The sequence below is a fragment of the Natator depressus genome, chromosome 22 (genome assembly GCF_965152275.1).
Source record: "Natator depressus isolate rNatDep1 chromosome 22, rNatDep2.hap1, whole genome shotgun sequence".
Taxonomy (NCBI): domain Eukaryota; kingdom Metazoa; phylum Chordata; order Testudines; family Cheloniidae; genus Natator; species Natator depressus.
This window is the reverse complement of record NC_134255.1, coordinates 2,893,582-2,910,658: the sequence shown is the minus strand read 5'-3', so window position 1 is coordinate 2,910,658 and position 17,077 is coordinate 2,893,582. Positions and strand designations below refer to the sequence as shown.

Genomic DNA, 17,077 nt, shown 5'->3' with positions numbered 1-17,077 from the left:
TAATCAATTTCTTACCCAATTCCGGGTCTCCTCCCTGGTAGCAGTGAAGATCCTGACTGTGGTTCCCCCAATCCTCCTGTGAATATTCCTCCATAGTGCTGCCATCCGATTCCAGCTCCTGGTACAAGCCGCTACTATTAATGAGTACAGGTTGGCAGGGCTGCGAGTCCCATCCTCCCTGACCAAACACCTGTTCCAATTGTTCAAATGTGTAGCTGCTTTTCCTTTTCCCCACACCATGTTCTTTCACTCGACTGTAACACCTGCGAAGGGTCTAAGACACAAAACCTTGTGTTACTCAAGTGGTGCTAGCTTTCCAGAACGGCACACACTCACGTGCAGACAGAATAAGAATGCTAGACAATCTGTTTATTTTTACTTATACTGCTCAATCTGTGTCACATGTGTTCAAGTACTATAATCCAATCACCAAACTGCCAAATTAACCTTTGTAAGACAGGAAGCATCACAACTTTGATGTTCCTGACACACGATGCTTTAGCTTGAATATCAATTACAAAGAACAAAGTTGTATAGCATCTACAGGTTCACCAGTTTCAAAGTTGGGGATTTTGAGGGCAGGGGAGAGAATACATAAATCTGCTACATATTACAGGAAAACACACACAAATCCCATCCAATATACCAGCCAGCCCGTAGAATGCACACCTTCTACAGGAAGGAGAGAGTACAGCTGTTGTTGTGCCCACAGTTTGGAGAAGGTGGGGGAGGGAGAGAAAGAAAGAAGAGTCCCCAAAAGCAAAGACAGTCCAACCTTCCTTATTCTAGTAAGAAGATACAAGGTAAAAAATGTTTGCCTAAACTATTTAGCTAGTAAAATTTATTACTTACATATTTTGCATTCCTTACTAACTCACTCTGTCTCTTGGGAAGCTGCTGAAATTTAAAAGAGGTCAAATCAATAATGCTCCAAATTCCCAGACTCAAACATCAAATCATCAAGAAACAATACTAAGATGGCCACATCTAATAATCCATTACAACAGAGTCCAGTCTAGATTCTGAAGCCTCCAATAAAGACATATCACCAAGTTTAGACCAGGTTTTTTGTACCTATTTGATTTCTTATTCTAGTGGCTAAGTACTATGCATTATTATAAAATACAGTATGAAATCTAACTCTTCTGCATCTGCTTCCAATTTTCCAAGTCAAGGAGGAGCTGTTTAGAAAGTCTTTATTCATATCCCTTAATGTTTTTAATTCAAAGTGTGGTTCTACTTTGAAAAGTGACTAAAAATTGCTTTGTAGGATTCCATATTTACTGTATTTCAAGGACTTCCTATCAGATGTACTCAATTTACAAAACATTTTTCTTGTAACTGCCATCACTTCAAACTGAACCTTGAATAAGAAAATCAAGCTGTGTTCTCTCTCACAAAAGCAACCATTAGGGCTTGAAAGATGCACTCCTGGGCAGAGGACAGGCCCTACTATGTCACCTTCTACAGAGCCACCAAGTTTCTAGCACCTTTGGTTGCAAAAACAACCTTCCAAGCTAAGAATGTAAACTGATGTCTCTTCCTGATTCTCAAGACAGCTCCAGTGTGGCTCTTAGCTTGCTCTAGCCACAGCAGTGGGAAACGAATAACTCTGATCAGTTCCAGGGCTGATATTCAGAAATCTGGAGGGAAGGAGTGCAGCTATCAAAAACTCATGCTAGTTCCATGCTGCGGCTTGGGAAAGCTACAAACAGCACCAACAGCAGGCACACCATTATTCAATGGTGAAGAGTCAAAAAATGGAAACTGTGACAGTGCAGAGTGCATCCCACCCAAGATGCAACAGCCCGGAGACCTGACTGGAAGAGAAACTCCTTTTCTTCCATAAATGGAAAGAGGTGCTTTAAAGTGTCAGAGCTATAACCCCCCTCTCTCCCAAGCAAGGTTGTAGGACAATATTCTAGTTGAAATACGAGCAAAGGTGGCAGAGGCATTGGGCCTCTCAATGGGGTACTGATCGCAGGATTACTGTCCCCCTTCCACCTGTGTCTTTCATATCTACTGCTGGTTACTAAGCAGAGTCCTCCATTTCGTAAATTTTTCAAGTGTTGATCATCACTTTCTACCTGTCTAACAACTCTGTGTTCAGTGGGGCTGGATGAGTAATTGTGGGTAGAACTAGACCCTGCATTTGATGCTTAAATCTGTTGATGATCCATGAGAGAACTGCATCCCTCTTTTTTTTTTTTTTGAGGGGCACGGCAGGGCAAGAAGGCACTGCAAGGCTAAAGAAGTAAACACTAAACAGGTCAGTGTTTAGACCAAGCAGGTAATACCCAGGTACAAGGAGAATACGTGAGTAGGAAGTACCAGTTTTAAACAGTCACTTTGCAGAGCAGAAGTACACTTTCAGATAGATACTTTGTCTCACTCTAGACTAATGTTCCACCTCATTTATTACAGTTTCACAGGGTAAAATGTAAACTACTATATCATTTGTAACCTGAAGAAGAGCTCTGTGTAAGATCAAAAGCTTGTTCTTTTCATCAACAGAAGTTGGTCCAATAAAGGATGTTACCTCACCCACCTTGTCTCTCTAAGATCCTACAACTGACACAGCTACTCCACCGCTGCATATCATTCTTAGAAATCAGTGTACTCAAATTTTAAAACAGTTTTCCTAACAATTTTATGTTCTTACAAGCCTTACAATATTTCCTTATCCAACTGAGCCACAATGTTACAGCTGTCTCAATTTTAAGGCCCAAGAGATTCTAACTGCTTTATTAATAGCCAATCTAAATAAACAGTGTTGTCTCCAGCAAAGTTAACTGAGAAGCGTCCATATTCTCTGATTAGGTCCTTTGGGAGCCCTCAACATCTGCAAACATTGGCTCAAATGCTTAAAACTCAATTTTATGTTTCAAAAGAGTTCTCCCTTGCACGGATGTTACCAAATTATCCATTTAAGACTTGAGCAGAGGCAATCTTATTAGCAGCCATTTATTTCATTCAGCCCTCACTCTAATGTTATTTTGCTAAGACCATGGCAGAAGTTCACCAAGCACCTACTCAGCAGAGACCAATGCAAAAGATGAAGGAGGCAGTGCCCTGGTTAGAAGACATCTCCAGATACTCTGGTAGGATGGAAAGCATATGCTGAGATTACTGCCAAAAGGACCCAGGACCTTGCTTGGATGATTCCATCTTTCATATCCACCTCTGGTTAGTAGAGGTCTGATAAATTCAAAGCTTTCTACAACCCCACTAGCTTCTGAAAGAAAAGGTTCCCTCCTCCTGCCAACAACCCATAGCTAAAAACGGTTGGTGGGACCTCTATTTTCTTTCCCTGGAGAGAGGGGACTTCCACTATTTTCTGCTCCACACAGGCATTTTCCATTCTCTTCATCATGGATATCTCTGTGCCTCTACAGCACATGGCTTTAACAGCATTGAACTAAAACTGGCATATTCTGGTCTGGTTCACTGCTGCCCCACGTGATTCTGCATGACCACCTTGACGCTAACAAGAGTTATTCATTTCACTCTGCAGGTGTTTGCAGGCTCAAGAATGCAGCACAACATCAAGACATTCTGCAGATTTTCTGCATAATTATTATAACGAGAAGCGGGGGGGGGGGGTGTTTTTGAAAATGAAGCCTTAACTCTCCCTACATCTATAAGAATTCCTGTGTTATCACTGGAGAGTGGCTTTTTCAAGCGTTGTAGTCCCTCTGTCCCTCCCAGAATGCAACTGGACTCCTGCTCAAGGGCATTAACAATGCATCTCCATATAGCGTCCTATCAGCACCTTTATATCATCATAAGTCTTTTCAGAAGGGAAAAAAGATAACTATTCAATGTCTGGTGCTAACCATCAGATGCCTTCTCAGATTTTATTACTAAACAAATACTGGGGGCCCTATGCTCAGAAAATAAAGACCATCTCTGCTCAACATTTATAACTTAAAAGCCATACACAGAAAATGTGACACTAGGAAATCCAGAGACGCTTCTACTACATGCTCAGCCACACTGGAAACAGGTCACCCCTCGCCGCTGCTGTAGCATACAGGTACCTCCCGTAGTTTACCCACCAACGCTGGAACCAAGCCCTCCTCAGCAGCTACAGCTTCCAACCAGTCAATATGGGCACTGATGTCCTTATCCCCACCAGTCAGTTTCCCACTGCAGCTATGTTTTCTGAAGCTGTATACCTGACTCACCTGACCTCGTTATGAATCACCAGCGTAGCTAAGCAAAAGTGACAAGTTCCATGGAAAAGACTGAAAGGGCAATGGGCTGAGGAGCTGCCACACATGCTCAAAGTGTTAACAGATAAAATCTCATACAAGTCGGTGATCCTCAGCTTCTTGTTTATTTCTCCAACAGCAAACAACCGTCTCCAATTAAAGGGAAAAAATTCAAAGGGAAGGTCTTTTGTAGTGCTTACTAAAAGTCTATGTATGACCAGGAAATGGTCTTACAAATCTTTGCTGTGAAATACTCCAGATCTTGATCAAAAATAGATTTATGACCCTTTGTTTTCAGTTTATTGATTTTTACTGAAAATTTCCCAGATTTTACCAGAGCTATTATTCAGTTTTTACTGATTTTCACCCATATTTTGGAAGTGCCAGAACTCTCTGAACACAGCTTCCCACTTTGGAAGGAGGGATGGTAGCTCATTAACTGGTCTCTCTCCTTCTGGAGCCAGGAGCCAGTCCAGACTTTGGGGGAGCCAATTCAGAAGTATCAGAATGACTTGAGCATTGGATTGAAAACAATACATACACCAGTGCTCAGCACATACATGTTACCACTGTTGGAGATGGTTATCCGTGCTATCAGCATTCAGAGCAAATGAAATGTTAGTGAACTACTTTCCGTGCTAAAATGGGTTCAAAATGAAAAGCTATCCAGTTACATTTCAGAACATGGAAGTTTAAAACAAACAACAACAACTTCAAACAAAAGATACAGGAGAAGAATATTTATCCAGAAAACTCCCTTTAATTTTGTAATAACAAACAAAACACCCAACTGAAAACAAAGGGCCATAGATATGTGCTAGCCCAAGCAGAAATTACAGGCTTGATGCAAGAATTTCTGGGTGAAATTCTCTGGCTTCCGTTAAGCAGGTGGTCAGTCTAGATGATCATAATGGTCCCTTTAGGCCTGAAAAAAATCTACATACTGGATGAAAAACATGGATGATCTGAATTTTTGTTCTGCTCAGGCGGGTTGTGCAAGCAGGTTTTTATTTTATTTTTTTTTAATAAAAGACAGTTTGGTTGAAAGAATGGAATTGTTTTCTGAGACCAGTAAACTCTACTTCTGGTATAAAGTTCGGAACGGTGGGTAGAATGAATGGTACATTAAACATCTTTATATTACTAAAGTTCCCATCTCAGAAGTCCTCTTGCCATGGCAGCAGATACAAGCAAAGCAACACAGAGGGGACTGAAAGGGTTTGGAGTTTAACATCTCTTTACTAGAAATGCTTTCAGTAACTAGTGCCCTGAAGAACTTTTTAATGAGAGGATGATTCAAGAGACTGGAATTAGTGTCAGAGTCCAACATGCTTACTCAAAATTGTCACTAGAGCCTATAGGGAGCAAATACCAAAATCCAGTTGAAAACCATCCTGGCAGAACAAGAAGTTGTAACACTGATTCTTCAAATTGTTCATCTAGATCTACATTCTTGATAGAAGTGTGCGCTCAGCTCAGAAGCTTCAAGCAAGCAGTGTCTATTGGGGACACTTGCCTCCTCCCCATTGCTCTGGAGTTATAAGGCACAAAAGGGACAGATGCCAAAACCACCATCAGTTCCATCTATTAATTCAGGAATCCTTGCTGACCCTTTGAGAGCTAGCCATATGACTCTCTCTCAGCAAATAAATAAGCAGTAGTCAACCTTCTGCAGGCAAGCAGGGCTTAGTTAAGAGTGTCCTGAACTTGCCATAAGACCACCAAGTCCAAGTTATAATGCTGAGTAAAGGACCAGAGTTCCAAAGGACCAGAGCAGCCTTGCATAGTTCAGCAAGAAAGATTTTGAAAAAAGCAAGTAACAGAGGCTGCCTTACACCTATCTGAATGTGATCCAATCCCCAGAGGTGGCTGAACATGTGCCAAGTCGGAACAGTCAAGTATACACAGACTGTGAAAATAAATCACCCTTTGGGTTGAGCAGGACTGACCCTATCTCTTATCCCTATGAGCCAGAGTGACCAAGGATGTTTGGATTGTTTTGGTCTCATTTAAATAGCTAAGAGTCTTCTGTCCACACTAGGGACCCTGATGTGAAAAAACACTTCCCTCAATGCTACTAAGGCTTGGAGAACAAAACCAGCAGGTTGATGTCCAGCACCAGAGATCACTTGAGACAGGAATTTGGGGTGAGGAAACGGGACCACTCTATCCAATGTAACAGTGTAAGGGATGTCCGCTATCTACTACAATAGCGGAGAGGATGCTGTCTTTACAGAGATAGAAGAGATAAGGGGAAAATGACCTCATGAGCTCCATTTGCCTCTGTCCTGAGATCTGAACTTTATGCAGTCCATGGGAACACAGCTCAAACCCATCAAAAATGGTCATTTGTATGGTAAGTTAAGACTAACAACCCGCACACAAGAAGATAGAAAACTGAGACAGCTCTGACATATTTTGGACCACCTCAGATCCACCACTTCTTGATTTGCTCTTAGGACTTATTTGGCCACCAGCTAGCCCTCAGACATGCTGAACTTTTCTTCCATCCTCAGTTCATTTAACTAAAGCAGTAGTTTGTTAGTGATTCTCATCTGCAATGGCTGAGGCACATGCTTTAGACCCCAAGGAGATCCAACTGGCTTGATTTTTTCCATTAGTGGCAGCAGCAGTAGCCAGAGCCGCTGCGGAGTAAAACCATTCCTATCCTCTGAGGGACTTGATATTATTAGTGGAGACATTGTCAGCTAAGGAGCAATGAGAAGTCCACAGTAATGCCTGAAGAAAATTAGAATGATAGGAAGTTTTGAAGTGTCTACTTACTAACCTGTCATGTCTGAGATGACAGCTCCGGAGAAGCCAAATTGGAAGCAGCAGAATAGCAGCTAGACCTCATCTCCTTTGAGGATGGAGATCTACAGAGACCTCTGTCTAGTCCATTTCCACAAAAGTTGAGGACCCATGGCTCCATAAGGACGAGGCAGTTTGGAAGATCTCCACAAGTACAGAAGGCTTTAGAAAAAAAAAAAAAGGGCAAAGATGGGGCAGATGCATATTCAGGGAAGAGACCCTTGCTTGTTATCCAGCCCAGTGGAGCAAGTAGAATAAGTCCCAACTTAGTCAAGGCACCAAAGAAGTCTGGCATGGACTGTCAGTGCCACCCCTCATGGCAACACAACCATCAGGGTTCCTAAGTGCTAAGGCTCTGGTGGCAAAGCCTGAAGTGGAGTAACAGGGGAAGGATTCCTGCTACAGTTGAAGACAGACAACAGAAAGTCTTACTGGTACTAATGGAGGCATTAATGAGTACAAATACTTCAAACTTGGTATGAGGAACCCATCTAGGCACCAATATCATGGCAACAAGCACTAAACAGATCTAGATCTGAGCATGTGACTGTAAAAGGAAGGGAAAAAACTAGACTCCATATCAATGAATTACTTGAACTTCAACACAGCTACTATTAAAAGCATTCCTTCCTTGCGTCAAGATCTCAAGATACAGCTCCTTGAGCAAAAACAAAGCCATGGTGCATTCGCTCATGCATTTGGGGCGAGCTGGAGGGGACAATTACTTTCTTCACCAGATCTTTGCTACTGCACTCTCACCTGCTGACCAAGACATTTTGCAGACTACTTAACAGTCCTTAAAAAGCACTAATGGTGATCTTTAATGAATAAGGGCATCCCAGAGTGGATTTGCTTGCCTTCAAGGAAAACACCCTCCATACTGTTCAAGGGCCATCAAGGATTACTTTTTCAGATGCATTCCTCATCCTAGACTGTATTAGGGCCTCCTTTATACCTTCCTATCAAATTCCTTCGGTCTGGTCATGCAGGCAGATTTAGGGCAGCTCCCAGTACAGAAGTGACAAAAAGCACTGCTGATAGGTCAAGCCTCTTGGCTAGCAGCAGAATATATGGCAGTAAGGGCCAGCATCGTCTAAGAATTGAGAAGTGGTGGATCAAATAGAACCATGAGAGCAGAAGCCACTTTGGCAAAAAGCTGAAATCCTCTGCAGATGTTGCTTCCATCCATTCCTCTAAGTGCTTCTCTCTAACATGAGATCAGCTGTTTCTGACCTGGGTTGAATCACAGCTGGTTCATCATCCAGATCACAGTCCATGAAGCACTGGAGAGCAAAGAGACTGCTGAGAGCAGGAATGATGGGGAGGTGACATTGTTCAATATTAATGCCTAGGTGACACTACATCCTGTTGTGTCTCACGTGTAGCTTCACAGGAAGCCAAAGAGAGCAGATGTAATAGAACCCATGCATTTCATGGCTCTTGGAAGTAAGTAGACCAGCGTTAACCTCTGAAAGAAGGCCTCACTCCAGCATGAGGCTCTTTCATCCACCTTTAGAAGAACCTAGAATTTAGTCAACACCATCAAGAGCTGCTGACATACTGGGATGAGCACTGACACTTTGACCTTAGGCATCACTAGAGAGCTATTAGCCTCCATTGAGAACATACACATCTGAAACCAGATTGTCCGAGATCATGGAAATGTGGGGAATTCAGTTAATGAAAGAAATTACACCAATACCACCTTCTCAATCTTGCCCCAAACCAAAAAGTTAGACAGGAAAAGGTAACAGGCAAGACCACAGTCTTAGCCATCCTTGCTCAAGAAACTAATGTAGATGTACATTTAGCCATATAAACAGAAACCCAGAATTCCAGTGTACCACAGTTAACTTTGCTCTGAATTTGTGGGTTTCATTAGTTTCAGGTGCATCCAGTAAATTCTGAAACACTTAACAGAATGTAGAAGATGACAGAACAGAAACATTCAATCTTCCAGCAGCAACTATTGCATCTTGGCCATTCAGATTTTTACCTACCAACAAAGTAATCCGGAACATCATTGTCAAAGACAGGAGGCCCAAATAATAGTCTGCCTTAATCAGTTAAGCACACAATTAAAAAAGTGAACTAAGTGCCAATAGACCAACACTTATGGAATTATTCATGTGATTTTTGCCACCTGGGACAGACTATACTATCCACTTGGAAGTGACTAGTGCATATTACCCTGTATATTTCAATATTCTTGTAGTCAATTTCCAGAAGAAAGATTCCTCCATTGTATATTTGGGTAAACAGACACGGCTCAGTCACCTTGGAGAAGTTTATACTTTGAAAACCTTAATATTAAGAGTTCTGAAAAACAGGATCTACTCAGTTTGAGGACATACAACAATTATCAGCAATAGCCCACTGCAATCTCCAGGAGCTGCTCCTCCAACATAGTTCAAAAAGATGTTCATAAGGAAGTTCCAAAACTCATCCCAATCATTGTTGTATTTGTCTATTGTAATTTCCCCCCACCTTACAGGTGCCACCAGGAAGAACTATTCTCATATATTCAGAGATACAGGAGGTTTAGAAATTGGTGATTATTCAGAGGAGAGCTACAAGAACAATCAAGTCCCGGAAAACATGTCTCACACTGAGCGACTTAAGGCATTTAAATCTATTCAGCTTATTGAAGAAAAGGTTAAGAGGTAACTTGAACATGGTCTATAAGTATCAGCCCAGGGAGGATACGATACAGGGCTCTTATCTATCAGACAAAAGGGGTAAGAGCCAGTGACTGGAAGTTGAAGCTAGAAAAACAGAAAACAAGTTTCAAATTTTTTAAAAGTGAATAACTCGCCACTGGAACAGCTCAATAGTAGATGTGCAGGATCATGATTTGAAATCTTTAATTTAAAATGGGATGCCCAAGAGATGTGTTCTAGAGTTAGTGTTGGTCACTTCAGGTTAATATTCAAATACAGATTGTTGTTTCCCCCTTACTTGTGTCTCTCTGTCATCTAGCAGAAGACTTTCCAACGCCAGACTGGGCGTTTTTTTCTTCTGTGATTTAAACCACATCTGGAGATTAAATAGATCAATCATAGGAAAACTGTTTAAAAGATACTCTTACAATTAAAAAATAAAATGTCTGCTGAGAATATCTAAAGACCAGCAGAAATCCACCAAACAGTTTGGAGTGCGAGGTATGATTGCTAGACACAAGTATTCAGCTAAGATCATGGGAATCATGTGGACAGATCAGTGGAGGTAGTTACTCTGTAATACAACTCAAGTGATGATTAGGTCATAAGTTCTCTTCCTTCAGATCAGCATTATACAGCTAGAGATCAACACTAGGTTGGCCACGCAGGGCTCAGTCACAACAGTGGATAGATATAGCGTCAGTATTTTGTAATGGATTCACACCCTAGCTGAAGCCAAACAGTGTGAAGTAACATCTTATTGGACCAACTTCTGTGAGTGAGAGAGAAGTTTTTGAGCTTTCTTCTGACCTGAAGAAGAGCTCTGTGTAGCTCAAAAGCTTGTCTCTCTCACCCACAGAAGTTGGTCCAATAAAAGACGTTACCTCACCTACCATGTCGCTCGAATACAGAGGTGGGCCACATCTGGCCCGCGGGACCATCCTGCCCAGCCCTTGAGCTCCCAGCTGGGGAGGCTATCCTCCTGCCCCTCTCCTGCTATCCCTCCTTCCCTGCAGCCTCAGCTTGCTGTGCGCCAGCGCGGAGGGGGCTGCACTGCGGGGGCAGGGGAGAGCAGGAAGGGAGGCTCACCTGCAGCCACAGGGGAGCAGGCAGGCGGTGGGAGTGCGGCGAACACAGGCGGAGGACTCAGGAGGAGCATCGGGCGGCCGCACAGCCAGCCGGAGAGAAGCAGCGCTTTGAAGGGGAAGCCACCGCTTCTCTCCGGCTGCGCAGCTGCCCCTTCTCCTCCCGAGTCCTCCGCCCATGTTCGCAGGGCCCCATTCTGAAAGGGGCTTTGGGGGCGGGGGTTTGGATAAGGAGTGGGGTCATGGGAGGCCTGTCAGGGGGCAGGGGTGTGGATAGGGGACGAGTGAGCCAGGGAGCAGGGGGGATTGGATAGGGGACAGGGGTCTCAGGAGGGGGTGGTCAGGGGACAAGGAGTAGAGGGGGATTGGATGGGTCGGGATTTCTGAGGGGGGCAGTCAGGGGGCAGGAAGTGGAAGGGGGTGGATAGGGTTAGGGGAGGCACAGCCTTCCCTACCCAGCCCTCCAAACAGCTTTGGAACCCCAATGTGGCCCTGAGGCCAGAAAGTTTGCCCACCCCTGCTCTAATATCCGGGACCAACATGGCAACACTGAATACAATAATGGCAGATAAATAGTCCATTTATTAAAAAACTGAGACAAATTCAAACAAATTACCAGCATCAATACAATGTTAAGTTGCAACTCTGAAGGGTACTGTCCACCTGGAAAGGCACATTAATCTGAAAGATGGTGACAGTTGTCGCTACAGTAGGTACAGATAAACTGACACAACTTAACATGAAAATTCTGTCCGAGTCAAACTTATAAACACAGTGCTGTCAAATGCACAAGATAAACAATTTTTCCTTTGCTGAAGAGTGTAAATGTTACTGGAGGAGAAATTGTTTAAAAGGATTTTAAGATGTATAAGATTACTGCAAGTATTTTTTTTAAACTGATATAGGTATACTATTTAACAGTACTCTTTTTCCCTTCTAAAGACGTCTAAAAGCAGAACCTTTGAACGTTTCTGCTGTTTTGGCCAGAGGAGATTGACTGATCTAAGATTTCACACACTGTGCCCACTGTCACAGTGCATCTATATGTATTGTTTTCAGTGATGCACTTAAATGTTAGGACTGGGATGAGACCACATAACCCAAGTATTGTAACTCAGTTATAACTAATCCTGAGGAACACCACGTTCACGAACACATCAGCTTTTGATCTGCACATTATTGGACATACATCAGTCTGACAATGCAGAGCACTGTATAAAAGCTCAGTTTTTATGTAGTTAATCTCTGTGCTTTGCGATTCAGGTTAAGAACTAAGCTCTTGTTCACTCTCTAAAGCAGAGAGAGTTTTAGGTGAAGGGAAGATACATAGTCTTAAAAAATGAATTTGTACTTCATGCAGGATGTGGGATGTTTTGTGATAGCTATATTCTGGAGAAAGTTTTTTTTAAATTCTGAATCAAAATCAAACAGAGACTCTCTCTTCACATTACTGCACCAGGGTAGCTAGGCCAACGCCATGTAAACCACTTTGCCTGGTTTCTCTACTGAATAATTTTTGTTCACATACAAGTGAAGAGTAACGGTAGTACAGGGCAACAACCACATGTATTTTAGCAAATAGTTCTTCTGTTAACATGAACTATGAGACCACAGGCAATTTGAATTGAACAATCAGTAGAAAGTATCAATAACCAAGAAATGATAAAATTAAGGATATCATTTAACATTTATAGAATAGGGAAAATACGTGCTCAAAAAAAATCTTTTGGGATATCATTGATCTGGAAACTAAGATCTGAATTTTCTGTGCTTCGTGGTTACCAAGCTGATTGGTCCAGAGAACTTCCTAGACTGCAGGCCACATGTGCATATGTGGAGAAAAGTATATGCAGATGTTAAAAGACAGGCGATTTGAACTGTGATCATGCTTTGCATTTTACCCTAATTCAAACATGATGCATGTATCTGATACAACTGAAAAATGGAAAACACTATTCTTCAGAAGAGTGGGCTAAATGAGTTCGTGGGTGGAGGTGAATCAAGATTCTATAGATTCCATGGAATTTAAGTGTTTGAGGAAAACCAAAATAAAGTTATTGTTTAAAAACAAAAAGAAAAAGTACTTGTGGCACCTTAGAGACTAACCAATTTATTTGAGCATAAGCTTTCGTGAGCTACAGCTCACTTCATCGGATGCATGTAGCTCATGAAAGCTTATGCTCAAATAAATTGGTTAGTCTCTAAGGTGCCACAAGTACTCCTTTTCTTTTTGCGAATACAGACTAACACAGCTGCTACTCTGAAACCTGTTTAAAAACACTAAACATAAATCTTGACTTAAGAAAAGTGGCATCCCAAATATTTTATGTTTATACACTATAGTTGCAACATCATTAATTTTAGTTTTTTTGTTTAATGCATGTCAAGGGATACCAGTCAAAATAGATTATAAAAATCAATGTGGAGGTTCAGCTATAACTTCATTTAATTAATTTAGGCCGACATTTCCAAAGGAGCCAGGCATCCACATCTCACTGGAATTCCATGGGAGTTGGTATTTTAAAGCCAGAAAGTACAATTGTGATAATCAGGGATCCTAGAAATTGGACTGCCCCGGGGGCGGGGGGGGGGGGGGTGACGACACGAAACACAGAATGTGTGTTTTTACGGAGAATCTTTAGTTTTTACATTTTGTGGGGGAAAAAAATCCATACAGTAGAACACTGTTTATCTGAGCCTCCATTATTCAGCTCTCTGTATTAACTGAACTGGGGCCGAGAGCCCGAGTCCCGTCACCTGGGTCTTAGCTCTCCGGGTTATCTGAATTTTTGATTGTCTGAGCTGGGCCTGGTTCCAATTAGATCAGATAAATGGGGTTCCACCGTATCAATAAAACATTATGTTCAACTAATATAGCGTGGCTAGGAAAACTAAAGTTCAGACTGTTTTTTCCATCAGAAATTTTTTTTTTTAATATTATGTCATGGAAAACTAGAATCCCTGTGATCATCTACCCTGGTGTTGTGCATAAACAGTCCAGAGAATTTCACCCCGTAATTTCTGCATCAAGACCAACACTTGGCTCCTTTGGAAAAAAAAAATGCCAGCCTTGGCTGATACTGGATAATTAGTGAGAAAATTCTGGTTTTGAGCACCCCAGCACTATCCTGAACGGTCCTCTGAACAGGTTTTCCATATGAGACTCTCATCCTCCCAGATGACTGTACTGAAGAGCATCGTAACAGCAGGGTTCCAGGATATGCAGAAGATTAGGTATCGGCATGATCTCACTGTCACGCATTAAGCGCCGTTATGGAATGTGTTCAAGATGTAATAAGAATGCACCAAAAAAAGTCATAGTCGTGGAGTAAGGGGCAGCAGCTGAGTCACATTACTGGACAGCAGCAACACTTAACTGCTGTTCTTCACCTGTCCATTTTGGCAGCAAGCCTTAGGCTTAGCCTCTCACAGAAAGTGTATCAATGGGAACCATTCTCACAAAAAGGATAAATCAAATGGTTTTAACAGATACTAAGGGTATATCTTCACTGCCAACGTGAAAGTGCTGCCGCGGCAGCTCTTTAACATGACTGTGTAGTCGCGACACCAGCGGTGGGAGAGGTTTCCCACCACTGTAAAAAAACGAAGAACAACCCACCCCCATGAGGGGAGTAGCTCCCAGCGCTTGTGCACTGTCTACACTGCCACTTTACAGCGCTGAAACTTGCATCGCTCAGGGAGGTGTTTTTTCACACCTCTGAGCGATGCAAGTTTCAGCGCTGTAAAGTGGCAGTGTAGACAGGGCCTTAAGTGATACTTTCTAATGCTTAGAATAGCCTACACAGTTCATTATAAATGTATCAGATTGATCCAGAAGGGTCTGTAGACAAGTATCTGACAAAAATGCTAAGTGATGCTGCTGGAGATATCGCTACATGACAAGTCCAAGCCTGATACCAGAAAACCTTTAGTTTTTCTCAACTGCTTATCACTGTGATACGTAAGCGTGAAATAATGTAGCTAATTCATTGACTTTGCTAACTTTGATCATTTCAGGCTAACAAAATTCTGTTCAAAACTTTCAGTCTAATTGGAAGGGGCGGCGGAGACTCTTCCTAGAAATAAGCTTAGAACAGTGTACATGAATGGACTTAATCATTAAAATGTTCACTCTGGTACACAGACACTTTTTTTGGGCAATCTTTTGACCTGTTCAAACCAACAGGCTCACCCAAACCAAATGCCCCAAATGCCACTAAATGTGACAGCCTTTCACCACAGAACCTACTACGTAATGCTCTTGGGAAACATTACATTTACTCCAGAGTGTGTAACTAGTACAGCTGAATTAATCCAACAGTCTTCCGCAGTCACTGCCTAAGGTTCCCTCCACATCCTGTAGCAACCAAGGCCTGGTCTACACTGAAAAATTATGTTGACATAGCTATGTCTTGTAGGGATCTGAAAAATCCACACCTCACAGATGTATTTAAGACAATCCAACGCCTGTGTAAACAGTGCTAGGCCGACTGAAGAATTCTTGTTTTGACCTAGCTACTGCCTCTCAAGTAGGTGGACTACCTACAGCAATGGGAGAATCCCTCCCATTGCTATAGGAAGTGTTTATACTTAACGCTGTAGCGTTTTAAGTTTAGACACAGTGGAAGACTGTCATGAAAGAAAGCTGAACAAACAATGAAGCCCTAGCGAGGAGTAGTTTTAATTAATTTTTCACCACGTCTAGTAACTACAGTAAAACTAGAAATGCACATGTTTCAGGGAAGTCCAGTTGATTTACACAGCAAATCCTTGGAAGATGCCCAAGGACAAGGGACTTAAAGAAGTTTTACAGTGCATCAAATGACCAAGTAGAAGCATAAAACTAGCACCTGCTTCAAGAAACACAGCTATTTTCACCATATTTATGACCTGACTAAAAGTCTTTCAAGAAAAGTAGCCTGCAAGAGATTTCCCGCCCCATGAGAATAGGATGGTTATCTGAAGTTCAGGATGCTCCGAAGCAAGACACCCAGCCTGCCTCTGGAGTCTCGCTCATCGCTACATGTGCATGCCCATTCCCCTGTCTGCCCCAGAGTCCCAGACAAGGGGAGAAAAGCCCTAAGGAGGGAACACTGCCTCCCCGCCAAGCAAAAATCCGTCCGTCCGTCCGTCCCTCCATCCATCGCTCAGACGGCCACAAACCAGACATGACTCCGCCGTCTGCGTAGCGGCCGGCTCGCAGCCCGGCACCAGGGCTCCCCGGTGTCACGCCGCGGGGCCCACCGGAAGCAGCCGCCTGCGGGACGGCCCCGCCTGACGGACCCCCCTCCGAGCCCCGTGACCGAGCTGCCGGCGCCGGCCCCGGGAGCTGTCCACGGGGTCAGGCCGGGACGCGCAGGGCGCGGGCCCCTGCCCCGGCCGGCCGGCGGGGCGGGGCGAGGCCGCGCTGCCCAGCCCCTCCCGGCCGCGGGGCGCCCCCCACCCGCCCGGCGGGTACCTTGATGCGCTCGCGGCACTGGGACGGGGTCCGCTCGTAGCCCAGCTCGGCCAGGGCGCGGGAGACGCGCTCGTACATGGCGGGCCCGGGGGCCTTGCTGCCGAAGACGGTGCCGGCGCCCTCCAGCTGCTGGTACCGCGCCTCCACCAGCCGCTCGTTGCCCCACACCGCGATCAGCGCGTTGGTCTCGGCCGGCGTCCACGACATGCCCCGGCAAGCGGCCGCGGCCGCGGCCGCCGCCGCACCGCCGCCGCCGCCGGGAGAGAAGGAGACGGATGGCGACGCGCCGCCGCCGCCGCCGCGGCCCCCCGCCCCGGCGCCCCCCGCCCCGGCCCCCGCGGCGCTGGCAGAGCCCGGCCCGCCCGGCCCCAGCGGGGAGGCGCCGCTGGGCGTGGAGGGGTCGGAGAGGCTGGGGTTGCCGTCGCTGAGCGCCCCCGGCGAGCCCGGCGACAGGACCTCCATCTTGGGGATCTTCAGCGGCGACTCGGCGGCCGGGAGCTGCGAGGAGCCACAGGGCGCCGCCATATTGGAGCTGCGGAGCCGAGCGGGCGGAGATGACGCGCGCCCGGGGGAGGGGCTTCCGGCAGAGGGGAGGAAGGCGGGAGAAGGGAGGGGGAGCGCGCGCGCGCGGGAAGCACGTGCCGTGGGCTGGGGAGCGGGTGCGCGCGCTCGCGGGGCGCTCGAGGACAGGGCGGGGCGGGGCTGCCTGTCCGCGGGGCGGGGCCCCAGGGCCGCGGGGGGGGGGGGCGTTCTTTGGGGTTGGCTGCGCCCGCTCCCTGCGCCCGTGTAAAAGCGAACCTGAGACCAGCGTCGCGCCTCCAGGCGGGGCACCCCAAAACCCTCAGAGAA

General features: G+C 44.9%; 1 protein-coding gene across 1 annotated transcript in view; it reads right to left on the bottom strand.

The window, feature by feature from the left end:
* MSANTD2 (Myb/SANT DNA binding domain containing 2) overlaps positions 1–16,753 on the bottom strand; it is a 33,887-nt gene extending 17,134 nt beyond the window's left edge. The window contains exons 1-2 of the mRNA XM_074936563.1: positions 16,229–16,753; positions 16–274 (exon numbers count right to left, since the gene is read on the bottom strand). Of these exons, the coding sequence (XP_074792664.1) occupies positions 16–274; positions 16,229–16,753 (784 nt within the window). The remainder of the gene's footprint in view (positions 1–15; positions 275–16,228) is intronic.
* Between the last annotated feature and the right edge of the window lie 324 nt (positions 16,754–17,077).